This window comes from Prosopis cineraria, unplaced genomic scaffold (genome assembly GCF_029017545.1).
Source record: "Prosopis cineraria cultivar Desert tree isolate PC_DT_omini unplaced genomic scaffold, ASM2901754v1 PC5, whole genome shotgun sequence".
Taxonomy (NCBI): domain Eukaryota; kingdom Viridiplantae; phylum Streptophyta; class Magnoliopsida; order Fabales; family Fabaceae; genus Prosopis; species Prosopis cineraria.
The window spans coordinates 31,537,440-31,557,532 of NW_026555336.1; the positions used below are offsets into that span (position 1 = coordinate 31,537,440).

A 20,093-nucleotide genomic window follows, 5' to 3' on the forward strand; every position below is an offset into this window, starting at 1 on the left:
AGATTTTAATGATTCAAAAATAAATGTTGATGTTGCTGGAGGTATAATAAATACTATAAAATATTTTTTTTTAAGTCGAAACTTAGATTTGAAAATTTTTGAGTTAAATTCTATACCTATATAATTGAGTTTATATTAGATCTGAGATGTTGAGATAGGTTTCTGATTATTAGATATTCATTTGAGCATAAATAAATGTTTGAGTCTATGAAATGGTGATTTAAGCCTTGAGGGTAATTTTTAAATTTTTAATATATCTTTGGACGAATTTTTGAAAAAATAAATTGATGAAATTTTAATATTATGACTTATTTAAAACCTAGGTATAATCCATTGAGGTTTGAGAATTTCATAAAGTAATTTAGAAAATTAAATGAGGCACAAATTTTGGATTAGTGTTAATATCTATATTAGGCCTAAACTTTCTAACTAATAAAATTATAATTATTTATTAATTTTAATAAAAAATTAATATTTAGTATTATGAAATTCATGTTATACATATATTATTAAATGGCTGCATATATTGTGTTGTCTAAAAGAATGGTGAAAGAGTTCTAGTACAGGAGAACGTGTTATCAAATATACAAGGTAACATTATTAATGTGTGGTGGTGTGTGTGTGTGTGAGATTAATTGTGTGTTTGTTTTGTTATTTGAACAATATTGATTTTTCTTGAGAAATAATATACATGTATATTTTTGTTCAGAAATAATTGCCAAGTGGGTTAAATTTATGTCATGAATATTTTATGAATATTAACACTACTAAAAACATGAGATAAATTGTTTGGTTGATATAAAAATGTGCCAAATGATTTTTGTTTGATTGTTATTAATGCATGACTGGTCGAAGTATATTGAAAATTGTTCAATAGGGATTTTTGTTTAGTTGAATTACCATGCAGTAAGCCCTTATTGGAACCAATGTGTGGAGCTTGGTCCAACTCACCTTTAGATGAGTGACTTGAAATCCGAGTATGGCATAAGAAGGGATATAAGATGTAATCATGATAATTGAATAATTGTTTAGACTGTTGTTTATTTTGCCCACTTAGCATTGCATGATTAATTACCTCATGTATATTATTACATATTAATATTTGGTTATTGGAACTTTTAAATCTCATTCCTTATGGTTATTAATTTTTCAAGAGTGAGTCCACCCGGTGAAGTACCTAAGGCATAATTCGATGTATGAGACAGTGTTTACTATTTTAGCCTCTTTATTTTCATTAATGATATGTATTATGCCAACCTAGAATGGATATATATATATATATATATATTGAGCATGTATACTTTATTTATTATTGTACTTTATGTGCCAAGAAAATTCTGTTTGTCTCTCATGGCCCTGGGTATTTGTGAAGTAAAATTTCAATCAAGTATGCCCTATGTGGTAATTTTCGATGGTTACCAATGTTTGAAAAAGTATAATTTAGGGCCCAAGTTAGGTATCCAAAGTAAAAGCATGATTTGTTAAATATTGCTCAATTGACTATGGTTTTGAAATTATAACAAGGATGTACACTAGAAGTATTTAATGATTGCTTTTTTATTACTAATGTAAAGTAAATGAATTATGTCTGAATCTTTTTATTATGATAGATCCTTTTTTATCATGACAGACTATTTCTGATATATTTTTATAATCCTTTTTCTACCATGGTAAGAGTTTAAAATTATTAAAATAGTTTATCAAACTATTAATTTATGAAAAATAAGTGTTACAATTTAGGGTGTTACATTTTGGTATTAAAACATTGCATATAGATGATTGGCAATATACATTATTATGATACTTCTCCTTAGTATGGCCATTTTATTAGACTAATTTTTATTTTATTTTTTTACATCCTACATCCTATAGGAGTGGAGAAAGGATGTCGATTAGGACATGAGCAAATATTGGGGCTCAAAATAAGCGACATAACTTGCAAAATGAACAAGTGCACGGCGATTCACCTGTTTTAATTGAGCTTAAGAGAATGTTGGAGGATCTAACTAAGGAAGTTAAGACACAAGAAAAAGAATTAGTAGACTTTAAGAAATAGAGAATGCAAGAGAATAGAAGTATGGAGCTGGGAAATAATATAGATGCTCATATCGAGGTTTAAATGGGGAAGGGCAGTTTGGCACACTCCAAGACACCTAATGAAAATGAATTCAGAGGGGACTTTCCAAGACCCGAAAGAGAGAGATCCTCGCCATCCATTACTAATATATGGGATAATTTCGTAAAGTTCAACCCTCCTACATTTAATGGTGACCTTAATCCCTCTATGGTGGAAAAATGAGTGAAGAGAATCAAGACAATTTTCAAGATGGTAAAGTGCACCACGAACCAGAAGGTTTAAATGGCGACTGTGCTTCTAGTGAAAGGAGTAAGAGATTGGTGGGAAACAACGAAACCCTGAGATAAGTCTACCCTCACCTAGAAGAATTTTGATGAGAGACTATTTGGGCATTATTTCCCTTTAGAGTTGTGAGCAGAGAGGGAGGCTGAATTCCATTTTTTCAAGCAAAGCAATCTAGATGAGATGCCTTTATCAATAGATTTCATGAGTTATCTAAGTACTCTACATATCTAAGGTATAATGTCAACATTGAGTAGAAGGTGAAGTGCTTACGGGAGAAAGCAAGGCCTGAGTTAAGAGAGCAACTGGCTTACTTGAGAATTCGAGATTATGATGAAATGTATATGGAGCTGTGGATCGTGGCTCATAGTAAGAGGGAGTCTAAAAGAGAGAAGTGTTGAAAACCCTTGTCTAACCATGACCTATTGGGGGCATTATGAAAAGGGACTATCAAGGTCCTAGTGGCTTATGGAGCTAAGAAAAAAGGAAGGGTTCATTTAAAAAGGGGCCAAGGTTAGAGGAGCCAACAAAGTAGCTACCAAGGGTCATAGAGGGGCTCAGTTGCACTTGCTTTACCCTTAAGCACGACAAACTTACAAGAGTGCGCCAAGTGTGGACACCGTCATTACGAACCATATTGTGTGTTATATCTGTAGGAAGCTCGGTCATATTGTGAAGTTTATGAGGACCATCAGAACCCAAATCCGAAGAACCCCTCTTAACGTCCTACTGTACCTAATCATGTGTTCATCCTCACTTAAGACACATTAACTCTCCTTATGCCATCAGAGGTAACATCAAAATCTTTCATCATAATATAGATGCATTATTTGATTCGAGTGCTACACATTTGTTTGTATCAAAAAATTTTATGAAGAACTTAAAATTACATGTATATGTCTTACCTTTTAATATGAATGTATCCACTCCTCTAGGAGTATTTGCGAGGACTGTTAGGGCATGCCTCAACTTGACGATTGAGTTTAAGAATAGGAAAACAACCATAAACCTAATTGTCCTACCATTAAAAGGTATGAATTTAATTGTGGGATGAATTAGATGTTGGTAAATGGAGCCATTCTAGATTGTAGAGAAAGGAGTGTGTCCTTATCTGCTTTATGCTTAACTTCATTAGAGACCCAAGAATGAATTTTCTTGTCAGTAGCACAAGTTGATAAATATGTGAAAAAAGGGTGCCAAGCTTTTATGGTATTCTTTTCTATTCAAGCTGAAGTGGATAAAGGATTGAAAAACATTCCAATCATAAAGGATTTTCCCAATGTGTTTCTAGATGAGTTCTCCAGTCTACCTTTAGAACGTGAGGTGGAGTTCTCAATTGAACTAATATCTGGCACAAGGCTAATTTTTAAGGCTCCTTATCGGATGTCCCATTCAAAGTTGGCCGAGTTGAAGAAGAAAATCAAAGAGTTGCTTGAGTTATGGGTTTCATTCAACCGAGCATTTCACCTTGGGATTCACCTGTTTTATTTGTCAAAAAGAACGATGGAAGCCTTCGATTGTGCATCAACTATCGACAATTAAATAAGGTGGCAATCAAGAACAAATATCTACTCCCAAGGATTGATGATCTACTCAATCAGCTTGTGGGGTCAATGATTTTTAAAGATTGACCTAAGATTGAGGTATCATTAGCTAAGAGTTAGAGCAGAGGACGTTCCTAAGATAGCTTTTTGAACTAGATATGGGTACTATGAATTCATGATAATGTAGTTTGGACTTACGAATGCTCTCACAATGTTCATGGATTACATAAACACAAATATTTAGGCCATATCTAGATAAGTTTATGGTGGTGTTTATCGATAATAACCTTATTTATTCAAAGGATGAGGAGGCTCAAGTTGAGCACTTGAATATTATCCAACAAGTTTTAAGGGAACAAAGCTCTACTATAAGTTGAGCAAGTATGAGTTTTAGCTCCAAGAAATGAAATTTTTAGGCCACATTATATCAAAAGATGATGTAGCAATAGATCCAAGCAAGATTGATGTAGTGATAAAGTGGGAACAACCAAAGTCAGTGATAGAAATACAGAGTTTCTTGGGTTTGGCTGGTTACTACTGTCATTTTATTAAAGGATTCTCACATATTGCGATGCCCTTGACCATATATATGGATTAACAAGTGTGAAACTGCTTTTTAAGAGTTGAAGAAGAGGTTGACCACTACTCTAGTGTTAACTATTCTTGACCCGAAGTTATTGTACACTCTATATATTAATGCTTCTTTAAAGGGATTAGGATGCATATTGATGCAAAATGAACAAGTAGTCTCATACTCTTCGAGGCAACTAAGGCCACATGAACAAACTACCTTACACATGACTTGGAATTGGTGGAGGTCATGTTTGCCTTAAAGATATGGAGGCATTATCTATACGGATCTAAGTTCAATATCTATAATGATCACAAAAACCTCAAATACTTATTCAACTAGAAGGAATTCAATATAAGACAAAGATGATGAATGGAATTTTTAAAATATTATGACTTCAAGTTACATTACCATCCAGGTAAAACTAACATGGTAACTGACACCCTGAGCAAGAAGACCATACGTACAACATACTTAATGGTACATGAACATCGATTGTGGAACAGTTTCCATGATGTTCTAGTGAATATAATTGCACATCAATTTACTGCACTCCAAGTAGCTAACTTTAAGAGCCAGTTTTAGGAAGATGTCAAAATTATGCAACAAATTAATGATCACTTAGAGGGCATAATGTAAGAACCTAGACACTAAACTATAAGGTTTCCCTTACTAATTCACTATTTAACTCAAAATCATAGAAATTAAGGAATTAACCCACAAAGGATTACTAAATTATAAAATTTCACAAAAAGGGACTTTCTCCAAAAAATTTGAAAAGAATACTAAATTCAATATTTTGAATCTCAAACACTATTTAATAGTCTCAAATCAGAGTTTTAAAAACAAAAGTTTGAAAATCAATTGGGACCCAAAATCATGAATTTTAAAACTCAAACAAATTTTGTATAGAAAATGACATGTGCGTTGCGGCTTGTCTTCTCTGTGCTATGCACCACGACATATTGCATGAATTTGACAGTATCAATACTGTCATTTAACAGCACAGGGAGTGAACTTTTGATGCGTCTTAAATCTTCATCCGACATCTGATTGAAGTGTTTTTGGTGTATACACTGAGTTTTCTGCTAGCTCTAGCTAGTGACACCGATTTCACACTCAAACTCATTTTCTATAAAAAGTTAGACGCTAAAACCTATTTTAACCACTTTTCATAAAATTTCATAAATGGGTGTCTCAACTCAACCACTTATGCCAATAGCTCACATCAGCCATCCGACCACACTCAATAGGCTCTAATGGAGCTGTGCAACACACCACACATAATCAAAAACACTTATATCATAAAATCACTACTCAACCCCGATTTTCACAAAACATAAAAGAGGAGGAAATGTTGCACAAAATAATCAATTTCATCCCAAATCTTTCAAAATACATATGTTTCTCCTTACATAAGTATTTTGGCCCTATCCATGGGTTTACAACTAAAACTCACAACCTAAGCATAAAATACATCAATTATACACAAAATCATGCAAGTAGTACATAAATCATGTCAAATGATCCTAGTTGGCAATTTCATTAACAAATACACATGAAAACAATAAAAAGAGGCATAAAGAGAATTACTCCATAATCCTAGGCCTATATGTGTTTTTCCCAATTCAGATCCAATGAGCTAGGTCCTGAAAATATTGAGAATTGAGGGGTGAGTACAACCACTCAGTAACCAAGTTTCACCTAACCTATATAGTTACATATTACTTGTAAATAGATACAATTAAGTAAAAACACAGATATCACATATAACACTCAGCCATGGTTTACAAAACTAACAATCATATGATCGAGTTTAACACAACACACTATATCAAGTTAATTCACAAAACATAACACAAGGTCATAAAAATAATAATCATGCACCCTCAATATATACTGGACTACAAAACTATCAACCATATGATCGGACTTGTATGCATGATCATATGCCATCCTTATATCCTTCTGTTACCTCCGACACGAAACTGGTGGCTATGTCATTCACGGACTAACCCAACTTTTCACTTGTGAGGAGCTACCGGGTCAAAGTTAACTCACTCACTCATGTAATCTAGTTTCTCCCAATACTAGTAATCATAAGGTGTCGTACCCCTAATCTAGCCTTCTCATGAACCGATAAAAACTAGCTAAGTTCAAGTCCCTCGTAGAATAGGTGGGATAGTCCCGAATCAACCATGGGACAAGGTTACCTCTCGATTCCAACAGTCAGTACTAAGGCTAGTTCCTAATTCCAACAGTCATTATCAATACCACGTGGATTTAAATTAATCTACTCTTTTCCTTAAATGAACTCTTGCCAATGATCATAATATACACATTTCTCACATAATATGCATTTTAACAATTAATTCATAATACATAAACTCACATAAACTCAAATACTCCACGAACTCAACACATAATACATCACAATTCTTCACCTATAATAACAAATCGCAATTAATTTTGTAAAACATAAAAGGTGGCATAATCAAGGTTATCTTTCCAAAACCATTTCGCAAGTCAAATACATTGCCAATATGCATCGTTGATTTAAATCATAAATCACATTTCACAAACACAATTAACATTCCTCATTGATTTAAATCATAAATCACATTTCACAAACACAATTAATATTCAACTATAAAAATTAAGTTTCTCCCGATTATCTTAAGCCTTTGAAAGGTCAAAGGTTTATCCCTCACTATACTAACTTTCTAAAGCTTCAATAAGCTCGAATGGTAACAAAATGAACCAACTGTAATCATACCACAAGAATATCATCATTATCTCAATCTTGAAAATTTATCAACACATAACTATTTTATCAACCCATAATCCCTACCCATTTATACCCAATAGGCTCATTAAGTTTCATTAATACACATTATCACTAATAACACTTCAAATCATTATTAATGCACATAAACCTCTCTCAACTACCATATTTATATTAATTTTTGGATATTAAATGCTCTCATATATCAACCACTTCCAAAATTATCAATGTGGTGTTTCAATACCTTAAACAACTCTCATTATACTCATTCTAACCAATGAAATTAGACCCATACCTTTATGGACTGAAAATCCATCTTTCAACTCAAACCCTACCATGACTCATCATAAACGAGGGAGAGAAAGGAAGAATAAGGCATAATAAACTTACCTTAGGTGTTTGGGAGCTTCAATCTAGCCTCAATGTGATTCCACAATGTGCCCTAACAAAGCAAAAGTAGAGCTCTTCATTTTCTTCCTTTCCTTTCTTCCATTTCTTTGTGCGGATACGAACTAGATATATTTGATTTTTGGCCCTGCATCATGGCGCACACTGCCCTCAGCCACAGTGCATGGCACAAAGGAGCCTATTGTATTCAAATTCATCTTTGTGCACCGCGACAGATTGACCACGTACTGTGACATGTGGCACAGAGAATAATTCTTTACTTTTTTTCCTCTTTCCTTCCCCGGGTGGCCCGCCATTAATTTGGAACCACTTCTAAGGCTGAAATTACCACAAATACACCAAATTAAGCTCCTCTAGCCACACACCTCATTAGCTCACTAATTACTCTTATTAGGTTAATAAACTAAGATTAAATTTTCTCAGATGTTACACATAAAGAAAGAAATAGAAGTAGGCAAAGCCTTAGATTTTACTATTTTTGATGACAGGATGTTGAAGTATAAGGGGAGAGTTTGTATACCCAATGATCTGAAGTTAAGGAATATCCTTTTAGAGGAAGCTCATACGAGCAAATACACTATCCATCCTGATATGACAAAAATGTACCATGATCTGAAGAGAGGTTGGTGGTGGCCAGAGATGAAGAAAGATGTGACAAAGTTTGTCTCTAGATGTTTGACCTGCTAAAAAGTCAAGATCGAACATCAAAAGTAGCAAAGGTACTACAACTACTAGATATCTTAGAGTGGAAATGAGATAATATTTTCATAGATTTTGTTACCAGATTATCGAGGACATCTTCGAGTAAGGATGCCATTTAGGTGATTGTGGATCGGCTTACTTTTTGGCCATCAAGTTTACATATCCATTAGAGAAGTATGCGGAAATATATGTTAAGGAAATAGTCAAATTACATAGTATACCCTCCAAGATTATGTTGGATCGTGATCCAAGGTTCATATGAAACTTTTGGAATACACTGCAAAAGGCTATGAGTACTAAGTTGAGTTTTAGCACTGCACACCATCCTTAAAATAATGAACAAACAAAGAAGACAATTCAAACTTTGAAGGATATGGTGAGGGCCTATGCAATCAAGTTAGTCGATGGTTGGGATAGCCATCTCCCATTAGTAGAATTTATTTGCAATAATAGCTATCATTCTAGCATTGGGATGGTGCCTTATGAGGCATTATATGAGAGGAAATGCATATCACCCTTTTGTTGGATCGAATTGAACAAAAGGAGCCTCATTGGGCCAAATATTATAGAGTACACTACTCAAAAAATTACAATGATTAAGCAAAGGTTGCTCTTCACTTAAAGTCAACAGAAGAGTTATGCCAATAAGAGGAGAAGGCCTTTACAATTTGATGTAGGAGACCGTATAATTTTAAAGGTTTCTCCGATGGCAGGCATCGATAAAGCTATTAAAAAAAAGAAGTTAACGGCTAAATTTATGGGTTCTTATGAAATTATAGAGCGAATTAGACCAGTACCCTGTAGAGTTGCCCTACCACCACAGATTGCAGGCATTCACAATGTGTTCTACATGTCCCAATTGAAGAAATACAACCCTACCCTGTCTTATGTGATTCAACCGAAAGAGGTCAAATTCAACGAGAATTTGACCTTTAGATCCGAACCAGAATGGATAGAGGATGTTAAGGATAAGCAATTGTGCAATAAGGCCATCCAACTCGTGAAAGTGATTTGGAAAGGCACAACCCCAGATGATGCTACCTGGGAGATTGAGGATAATTTAGAAGGGATTATCCACATTTATTTACATAGGTAAGTAATGTTTAAGCTTTTGACTCCAAATTTTGGAGATAAAATTTTAAAAAGGAAGAGAGAGATGTAACATCCTGATCTTTATATAACAAATAAATTGTGAAATTTGAGTTTTTGTTGAGTATTCAAATTTAGGAATTCATATTGTTTTAGATTTAGAATAAATAAATTTATATTCAATATTATTTAGAGTTAATCACATATATAGGCATTCAAATGTAGATCAAATTTAGGCTCAGAATTATACAAGAGATGTTTATTTAAATATAATTAATATATATAAGGAAAGTCAAGCCACTGAAGTGGTTGGAAATTTTTTTTCTTCCTTAGTTGAAATTTCTCCTTCATGTTGAAATTGCTCCCCTTTGTTTGAAAGATTTTGTTAATAATATAATAATAAATATTAAGTAATAAATGACTATGAAACCTGTGTCCTATTATAAAAACCCTCATTTCCTTCTCATTTTCTGTGCACAGCTTTCTTCCTCTTTTTTCTCTTTCCATTTTAACTTCTGCACAGCACTGTTCATTTTATTCACATAAGGTTCTAAATTTTCAGATTATTAAGGTGTACAAAATGAGTTTCATATTTCAAGATTTCTTTGATTTAAGATTTTTTTATAGGATAGTTAATACGAGGTTATGATGATTCAAAAATAAATGTTGAGGTTGTTAGAGGTATAATAAATACTATAGAATATTTCTTTAAGTTTGAAACTTAGCTTAAAAAATTTTTGAGTTAAACTCTAGACTTATATGATTGAGTTTATGTTAGATCTAAAATGTTGGGATAGGTTTTTGATTATTAGATATTCATTTGAGTATAAATAAATATTTATGAGGCTATGAAATGGTGATTTGAGGCTTGATGATAATTTTTAAATTTTTAATTTATTTTTGTACGAATTTTAGGAAAATAAATTGATGAAATCTTAGTATTATGATTGATTTAAAACTAAGGTATAGTCTATTGAGGTTTGAGAATTTCATAAAATAATTTAAAAAATTAAACCAGGCATAAATTTTGAATTAGTATTAATATCTAGATTAGGCCTAAACTTTCTAACTATTTAATTGGAATTATTTATTAATTTTAATAAAAAAAATTAATATTTAGTATCATGAATTAATGTTATACATATATTATTAAATGGCTGTGTAGATTGTGTTGTCCATATGGTAAAAGAGTTCTGATATAAAAAAAATTGTTATCCAAGATATGAAATAACCATTATTAATGTGTGACAGTGTGTGTGTGATTAATTGTGTGTTTGTTTTGTTAGAAAAATATTAATTTTTGTTGAGAAATAATATATATGTATATTTTTGTTTGAAAATAATTGTCAAGTGGGTTAAATTTATATTACAAATATTTTGTGAAAATGGCACTGCTGAAAACATGAGATAAATTGTTTGGTTTATATAAAAATGTGTCAAATGATTTTTGTTCAGCTGTTATTAATGCATGACTGGTCGGAGTATATTAAAAATTATTCAATAAAAATTTTTATTTGGTTGAGTTATCATGTGGTAAGCCCTCATTAGAACTAATGTGTGGCTTGTAGATTAGTCCAACTCACCTTTAGTCGGGTGACTTGGCATCCAAGTATGGTGTAAGGAGGGATATAAAGTGTAGTCATACTAATTTAAGTTATCACTTGGATTGTTGTTTTGGGCCCACTTAGCAATCGCATGATTAACTACTTCATGTACATTATTACATATTAATATTTGGTTACTAAGACTTTTAAATCTCATTCCCCGTGGTTATTAATTTTTCAGGAGCAAGTCTGCCTGAAGAAGTGCCTGAGGCATAATTTAATGTATGAGACACCATTTTCTGTTTCAGCCTCTTTATTTTCATTAATGATGTATATTATGCCAATCTAGAATGGATATATATATATATATATATATATATTTTGAGCATGTAGACTTTATTCATTATTGTACTTTATATGCTAAGAGAATTCTATTTATCTCTCATGGCCCTGAAAATCTGTGGAGCAACATTTCAATCAAGTCTGCCTTATGTGATAGTTTTTGGTGGTTATTGGTATTTGAAAAAGTATAATTTAGGGCCCAAGTTGGGTATCTAGAGTAAAAACATGATTTGTTAAATGTTGCTCAATTGACTATGGCTTTGAAATTATAATAGGTTAATGATTGCTTTTCTTTATTATTATGATAAAGTAAATTTATTATGTTTGAATTTTTATATCATGATAGACCTTTTTTATCACAATAGACTATTTCTGAAATGTTTTTATAATTTTTTTTTCTAGCATGGTAAGAGTTTAAAATTATTAAAATAATTTATCAAATTATTAATTTATAAAAAATAAGTGTTAAAATTTAGGGTGTTACATAATGCACAAATTGATAATGAGCTTCAACTACACTAAAAAAAATTAATTATTAGCACCTTACATTAAAAAAAAAAAGATCAGCAATTGCAATGCATATTTAAATTTTGTAATGAATGCAAAGTAGAAATATTTGAGCATTAAAATGCAAAAATATTTATAAAGTTTTCTACCAGAGACACCCTATATTATTAAGTGAAGGATGGTACTTTTATGAGAAAATTTTATGAGTGTTTTTATCATTTGATCAATGCTTTATAAAATTAGTATCAAATATTTCACTACCTTAAATTCACTGATTAATTTACATCAGGTTAAATTATATTTTGTAATTTTGAATTAGAAAAGTAATTAATCAAATCTGGGAAAATTAAAATAAAGGTTAAAACCTTTAACTTTATACAGAATTTCATTTTATCCTTTTTATTTTATAAATTATTTTTTAATCCTTTAATCTTTAATTTTATCACAATATAAAACTTTTAAATATCAGCAAAATATTTTTAAAATCTGATATATTAATTTTAATTTTTTTAAAACAATAATCATTAGCATAAGATAATGATATTAGGGCTAAAAATTAAAAAGATAGTTTAAAAAATTAAAGGAACAATTTGAAACCTTATATAAAATTTAAAAAAGGTATACTTTAGCCTAAAATAAATTTATGTGAAAATAAAAATGTTTCACTAATTTGGGAAAATGCTAATTAGAAACCTTATAAAAATATTAATGATAATTATAAACTCTAAAACATTTAAATTTCAATAATAAATATGGTCCTTACTTACAATTAAAAAAATTTGAACAGTTAATTGAAAATTTTACTAAATACATTTATAATTATTTGTAATACTAGTTGAGAATCTATGAGTGTAAGTTGTGAATCATGATTTTTTTTTTTTTTGCTATCAATATATAGATAGATTACTTGAGAAATCAAGTAAATACACTTGAGATTATTTCTAATGTTAGTCGAGAATTTATGAAAATTAATTATGAATCACAAGCCAATAATTTATGATTATTTTGCTGTCAATATATTTAAATAAATATCTTAAGAAATCTACTAAATACATTGGAAATTATTTGTAGTGTCATTTGAAACTTTACTAAAGTAAATTACAAATAACAAGTCAATCACTTGTAACTTTTTATTAGGAGAAACAACATTCAAGTCTTATAGAAAAAAAGTTTATTATCCAGAGGTTCTATAAATTTAATAAAATAATCTCAAATCTCGAATGTTGCGTATTGACAATATGATTAAAGACATTGACAATTGGATAATAATCATTTATAACTTTCTATTACAAGTTATCATTTTTGTTTATAAGTTATAAATAGCTATTGTCTAATTTTAAAATGCCTTTAATCAAATTGTCAATGTATAAGATCTAAAACTTGAGAGTATTTTATTAAATTTATGGAATTTCTTAATATTAAACTTTATTCTATGAGACCTACATATAGTTTTTTTTTATTATCACTTAAAAAATTAACAAAAAATATTTAAGAATTTATTATAAATTTTAAGTCATTCAATAAAAAATAATTTATTATAAATAAGAATAATGATTTGTAATTAAAATTTCAATAATTCAAGGCCTATAAGTTATTAATGTTTTTATGAAGTTATAATTGTTGTTTTTCCTTTTAATTTTTGCTATATTAGGAATGGGATATTAGTCCCGTGCCACAGAAGAAGAAAAAAGAAAAAAGAAAAAAAAGAAGAATGGCGGCAAGCGCATTCTACCGTTTTCCTTCAACCATCGCTTCTTTCTCCTGCTCCACGGACAGAAAATCGCCACTTTCTCACTCGCACCACTGCAAGATCTTCAAGCCAGTTTCAATTTCTGGGCTAAAATCTCCTTCCGTCAGAGTTTGCAACAACAGGTTCCTGTCTAACCCCATCCCATCCCTTTTTCTAGGGTTTGTTCTGCTAGACTAAATTTATTGCTTTCAGGTTGAAATTTTCGAGTTCAACAAGGGTGGTCTCCCGTCAGGTTTTTAAGGTCCGTGGATTGGTGGATGGTGATTCTGCGGCAGGCCCGGAACCAGAATCAGATATTTCTGAAGTGGTTTGTGAATTTGGTTAATATTTTGTTGGGAAAACAAATATAAAATTGTTGTTGTACCTGTTGGATTATAGTTCATTCTTCGTTAAATTATATTGTCATTAAACGGTGAAAATTATTAGTATAGTTCTAAATTGTTTACTTTCAGTTGAATAACTTGTGTGACAATCATTCTGAGCTTTAGGTTTTGTTTTTTTATCATGGAGAATAGTTCAAGCATTGAAATTGGAGCACATTTTTCAGACCCGGAATTTTTTCTTCCACAAGTGCATCTTTTATCTCCTGATATTAATGTCTGCTTTCCCTTGACATTGCATTGAACCTATCGGTAGTGCCCATGCATTAAAAAAAAAAAAACTATAATAACTTTTATGTCCAATATTTAGGGTGCTACTATTGACTTAAAGCTGCCAAGAAGAAGCATGCTTGTAGAATTTACTTGCAACTTGTGTGGTGAAAGAACAAGGAGACTTGTAAACCGATTAGCCTATGAAAGGGGTGTCATTTTTGTTCAGGTATTTATTAACTCTTGACTCTTGATTCGCAACATACATGCAGAATAGGATAAGCTTTATATTAAATATTAAATTACATATTATGATCTAAAAGCTGCAAAATTCCATGTTTTCCCCTCAAATTACTCTTTTATCATGGGTGGTTGTCCTATGAATCTATTGAAGAAGATGAGAATACTTTAGTTTTAAAGGTCCATTATAATGCTAATTGATAGGACTCATGCGAGAAACAGTAACATATAGTTGTCCTGGTAAAAGGCTTCTGTTACCGCTGTCAGCTGATAGTATATATTTTCAACAGCAAATACAACATAAAATTGAAAGAAGCTGAATTTCTGCATCTTTTCAAGTATTGAAAATTGCTTAGCTTCTTTTGGAGAAAACAATAAATATGATTTGAAGGGAAATGAATTTAGAGCTGATAAGTCTTCTTGGCAATTTTAAATCATGCAAATAAAAAATGCAGTTTTCTTGACCTTTACAATGTTATGGATGCGGGGTTTCATCATGGTTGGCACTTGGCAGGTCATATGCTAAATATCATGATTTCAAGCAAAACTTGTTTAATTAATTGTTTGTTTTCAAACAATAATATCCACCAAGTGTGTATGAAATAGGAGGGGGAAACTTGTGGGATATAAATAGGATAAAAATGCAAATTTAGTCACGAACTATTTTTCGAAAAACACCAGGTAGCCTATACTATGAGGTGGTGAAAAAAATTATCAACCATAGAAAACAGAGCATCCACAGCCTACTGTTAATTCTGAAAAATGTTGACTGTTAAATTTTTTTTTGTGCCAAAAATATTGACATGTGGCAAGTTTTTATTTGTTCGACTAGTCCCTTTGTTCGAATTGGCTCTTCTTCTTTGTCTCTGGAAAACTGCACGTTTTTGAGGAAAAAGAAAACAAAGAGACCCGGAGAGAGAAATAGAGAGGCAAAGATACTTGAAGCTTAAACATGGAGATCAGACTTGTGCCTCATCAAAGAGAAGCTTTTCGGCAAGGATCACTCTATTTCATTTGTATGTGTCTATCAATTCACTATGAGGTAACAATTGCGGCTTTTTTCAAGCCCTTCAATGTCACCTACAATCACAGGGCTCTCATCATCTATGGCAAGCGCCACATGCTCGTCTCAACTGAAATTCACTACCCATGCTTCAATGCCACTTCCAAGGTTCTCTACTAACTGTCATGCCCAATTGTGTTTTTGAGAGGACGGAGCATATGTGCATGGTGTGTTCTTCTGTAATTTTAAGATAATTTAGGGCTTTTAGAGGTTACTCCCATTCTGTTCTTACACTTTAAGTTGCATTATCACTTTCCTGCAGTCTCATCTATGCGCAAATTAACCTATTCACTCTCACTCTCCCAAGAAACTGATGCTCAATAAAAATCATAAAAATTTCTTGAAACTTGCAGAGACACAGCAATCATTGGGTTGGCTTTCCACCAAGTTTGATCAAAACCGTACTTGAATTACTTGGTTCCATGGTGGAGTAGCCTCTATAGGAAAATGCTACAGCCTACCTTTAGTCTGCCGTGGTGCACAATAGCCTCACTGGGCATTCTTTTTCTTTTTTTTAAACTTGTTGGTTCCGCTTTGCAAAATCACCTCATTTATGACTCTAAACCCAGTGTTCAGGACCATGTGAGCTTGTGAGAGAGATGGACTGAGAGAAAGAGAGGTAGAGATGAAGCAGTTAGAGAGAGATAGATTGAGAGAAAGAGAACGGATGTTAGATAAAATGGACAGAAGGCTGTGGTCGCTCCATTTGTTACAGTTTATGATTTTTTTTCACCACCTTATAGTACAAGCTAACTAGTGGTTCTCAGAAAATAATTCATGGCTAAATTTGCACCTTTACCCTATAAAATATAAAGCAATTATGCTGGTTGCTTGCTAACCTGTACGCTTAAGCTTAATCTTCATTTTCCTGATGTTTGCAAACAATTAAATTCTTTTTTATATGTTTATTGGTAATCTGACACTGATCTTTGGCAACTTTGCCCCCTTTAGCAACAAAGGAAGGGGGTCAAATCACTGGCTTTAGAATCTTTTTTTTTTATTACTATTTTCCCCCTTTACATTTGCATGAATTTGAAATTGAAGGCCACCTTTATTGGTGCATCAATTTTTCAGTGGTTGCTATGCCATGTACATAATTGATCCAAACACCGAGGCACCCATTTGAAACGTAATAAAGTGTAACACAAATTTGTGCCTCCTGAGAAAATTCTCCAATGCCCTTACTTTTTCCTTTGTTGTAAAGAAAGTTATATTTACATTGGCTATACTGATTATTTATGAATTGCTTGATAATTTATGGCCATAATTTGTTGATATAAATATAGTGGAAGTATTCATCCTCTTGTGAATAATTTGAAGTGGACCTTATTAGTGTGCAGGATGTCTTCAGCATCACAAATTAGTTGACAATCTTGGCCTCATCACAGAGTATGATTTCCGGGAGAAAACCAAGCTGGACTCCGAAATTGATCAAGTTTAATGCGATAATTCTGGATGTTGTAATCTTCTTTATAACTTATCCAAGTTATTTAGATGATTTGAAAATTTATATTCATTATTATATCCAAGCAAATATTTTGAAAAATATTTCCAAGCAAAAATACACACATTAAAAAATAAAAGAAAAAAGAATGAAATAACACCATCATGTCCTTTAGTTGTAGCATTTCATTATTGGTTCTCTTCGCTTCATATTTTGCAAGCCAAATAGCACTTTTGATTGAATCCTTGGATACGAGAGTGCTAGCAGATGAAGCCAGTGATGGCAAGGAAAATGGCAGTAGCAAGTCCCGTTGATGCCCATATTCTCGACTTGCCCACCTGTTGATTGTATGATGTTGCCCCATTCTGTGAATTAAAAATGTAGAAAATGTAGTTAAAATAATGTGAAGCTGATGAGTGTCAACAGATAGAACTAAATACTTCATATTGTAAAGCGTTCAATCAACTCTCAACAGTTGAAAATATATTTGTAATGATATTTAACAGATAAATAACTAACTGAATTTGGGCTTGGAGCTGGTGCTGTGTCTTCTTCTGAATCCACAGTCGTTGTACTTGTACTTGTTGGTGGTGCTGGGGGACTCCGGATAGTTGTGGGTGCAAGCGCTGGACTGAGTGCTTGGTGTCTCTTGTGCTTGTGTTTATGACTTTTCTTCCTTCTCCTGTGCCTGTGGGGAGGTGGTTCTGGTACGTCTTCTTCAGGTGCTGGGGCTGGTGTCTCCACCACTGGTGCTGGGGCTAGTGCTGGTGTGGCCATCAATGGTGAAGGAACAGGTGATGGTATTGGTGCTTTCTTTTTGGGTGCAGGAGCTGGTGCTGGTTTTTTCTTTGCTGGTGCTGGTGCTGGAGGTGTCTGGTCTGGTGTTGGGGATATTGTTGGAGGTGGCAATAGTGGTGGTAAAGCAACTGGTGATGGTGTTAATGGTGGTGGCAGTATGGGAGTTGCTACGGGTGGACTTTTTGGTGGTTGTGGTGGTGGAATTTTAGGGGTTGGGGCTTTTGGGCTGATAGCTGGTGTAACCTTGGGTGCTGGGGGTTTTACAGGTGCAGATGTGGGAGTTGCTGTTGGTGGTTTGCTTGAAGTGGAAGGGGTTACTGCCAGAATGGGCGGTTTTGCAGCCACTAACGGTGCAACAGCCAAGGGCGGCCTTGCAGCCGCAATGGGGGGTTTTGCAGCCAACAGCGGTGCAGCAGACAAGGCAGGCCTTGCAGCCACAACGGGGGGTTTTGCAGCCACCAGCGGTGCAGCAGACAAGGCGGGCCTTGCAGCTGTAATAGGGGCTTTTGCAGCCACTTGTGGTGCAGCAGAAGTGGTAGGTCTAACAGCCACAACAGGGGCTTTTTCAGCTGCTAATGGTGCAGCTGAGGAGGCAGGCCTTGCAGTTGGCACTTTGGAGGTTGCAGGTGGCTGTGTTGCTGCTGGTGGTTTACTAGAAGTGGATGGTGTTGCTGCCACAGCTGGAGCTTTTGCAGCTGCTAATGGTGCAGCAGAGGAGGCAGGCCTTGCAGCTGGCACTTTGGAGGTTGCAGGTGGCTGGGTTGCTGCTGGTGGTCTCCAAGAAGTGGATGGTGTTGATGCCACAACAGGGGGTTTCATGGCTGATACTGGTGCGGCTGAAGAGGTCGGCCTTGCAGCAGGAACTCTAGTTGGCAAGTTAGAAGGTGCTGCTGGTGTTTTGGTTGGTAATTTTGCGGGTGTAGATTCTGGTGCTTGGGCATTGCTGAGGGCCAGAGGCCAGCAGAGGCAAGCCAAAGCCAATGCCCAGAACATTTCAGCCATGACAGGATGGATTTCGCAAGACAGGTTAGATTCCTATTTATGGTCTATCAAAAGCTTAGAAGGTTGAAATGTTCCATTTGAGTAATATGCTGGAAGGAGAGATGTAACCTTCATTTGATTGCTTTATCGTTGATCTAACGAAGAATGGACTGAGATGTAACATTCAAAATCTTATTAAAGGTTGAGATGCTCAGTTGTGTCATCCCAGTTATGGGTAGCTTATTAGAGTGGGCTGACCTGAAAACCCAATTAACCCGGAAACCATTTTTCAGCATAAGATTTGCGGGTGAAGATTTTGTGAAGTGTGACAATTAAAGAGAAGGGAGAAGGTTGACACGAAAAGGGAAGACACTAAACAAGTTAGGTTGCATGTTGACAGCACAAGTTTACCTATTATTTTTACGTATGACCTATATATGCCATATTTGAGTACTTGCTCTATGATTATCTGTTAATGTCTGATGGTTCAGAATACCAATTGGATTTTGAGGTCATATCTGTACTTAATTATACACACTGCCAGAGTCATTTTATAGATACCATCAGTAAAGTTGGCTGTGGCTTTTAGCAACCCACGTTAGGTTAGCTTGTAGATCCAGTCATGAAAAACCAGAAGGGGAAAAAAAAGAAGAAATAATTGAAGTAAAAATGGTTCGGGCTTTCGTACAATAAGGCTCTGAGAACTTGAAAAGGATAGAGGGCGTTAATGATGTGTAGTTTGTGCTCTGTTCTTTTCTTTTTCTTTTCTTCTTCTTCTTTTTTTTTTTTCTTTTGACATTATTATAATGCATTTGGTCCGACTCTTCTTTTTCCCCCTTTGGGTCTGAAATCGTTAGGAACTCTTTTTTGGGTTAAAAAAACGAAAAAAAAAAAATCATGGAGATACAATCTATAAACCCTCAGGGTGCTACACAAGCCACACGGGGTAGCAGGGTGAGTAACCCAATTGCTAAAACTCCACACAGGCCTAATCTATAATAAGACCACCTTCATATAAGACCCTACAAGTCATTAACCAGCTAAATGTGATCTTAACAAACTAAGTATCTCGTATATGCGCCGGGAGTCCTGAAAAGCCATAGGGATTATATATGTTTAGTTCTGTGTCCTCCCTCCTAACATTTTATTTGTTGATAGAATATGGTGATTTCGTACAATTCATATATTCAACCTAATCTAATGGTATAAGATTTGTTGATGTTGTGTGAGGATCTTCAATAGTGCATGTGTGTGTGTGTGTGTGTTATAACTTTTCGCATACGTTTGCATGAAGCTGAACTAACAATACAGTTTTCTACAACTCATTCTATTTACAATTTGCTAAGAATATAGTTTTCCAAGGCTTTTATAAATGT

At 33.6% G+C, this 20,093-nt stretch overlaps 2 protein-coding genes across 4 annotated transcripts; one reads left to right on the forward strand and one right to left on the reverse strand.

Moving 5' to 3' along the window:
- The first annotated feature begins 13,541 nt into the window (after positions 1-13,541).
- LOC129311059 (uncharacterized) lies at positions 13,542-17,042 on the forward strand. 3 transcript variants are annotated; one of them, XM_054953022.1, is made up of 4 exons: positions 13,542-13,723; positions 13,794-13,908; positions 14,292-14,420; positions 15,264-17,042. In XM_054953022.1, exons 1-4 carry the CDS (start codon positions 13,563-13,565, stop codon positions 15,354-15,356), a joined length of 498 nt encoding a protein of 165 aa, XP_054808997.1. In that variant the 5' UTR covers positions 13,542-13,562; the 3' UTR covers positions 15,357-17,042. The 3 variants fall into 3 exon arrangements, with proteins under 3 accessions (XP_054808997.1, XP_054808996.1, XP_054808998.1); XM_054953021.1 differs by having other exon boundaries at positions 16,828-17,042; XM_054953023.1 differs by having other exon boundaries at positions 16,835-17,042.
- Positions 16,990-19,067, reverse strand: LOC129311058 (lysine-rich arabinogalactan protein 19-like). The gene is made up of 2 exons (XM_054953020.1): positions 17,458-19,067; positions 16,990-17,303 (listed from the first exon to the last, which is right to left on the reverse strand). The coding sequence occupies exons 1-2, from the start codon at positions 18,736-18,738 to the stop codon at positions 17,199-17,201; spliced, it is 1,386 nt and encodes a 461-aa protein (XP_054808995.1). The 5' UTR covers positions 18,739-19,067; the 3' UTR covers positions 16,990-17,198.
- Between the last annotated feature and the right edge of the window lie 1,026 nt (positions 19,068-20,093).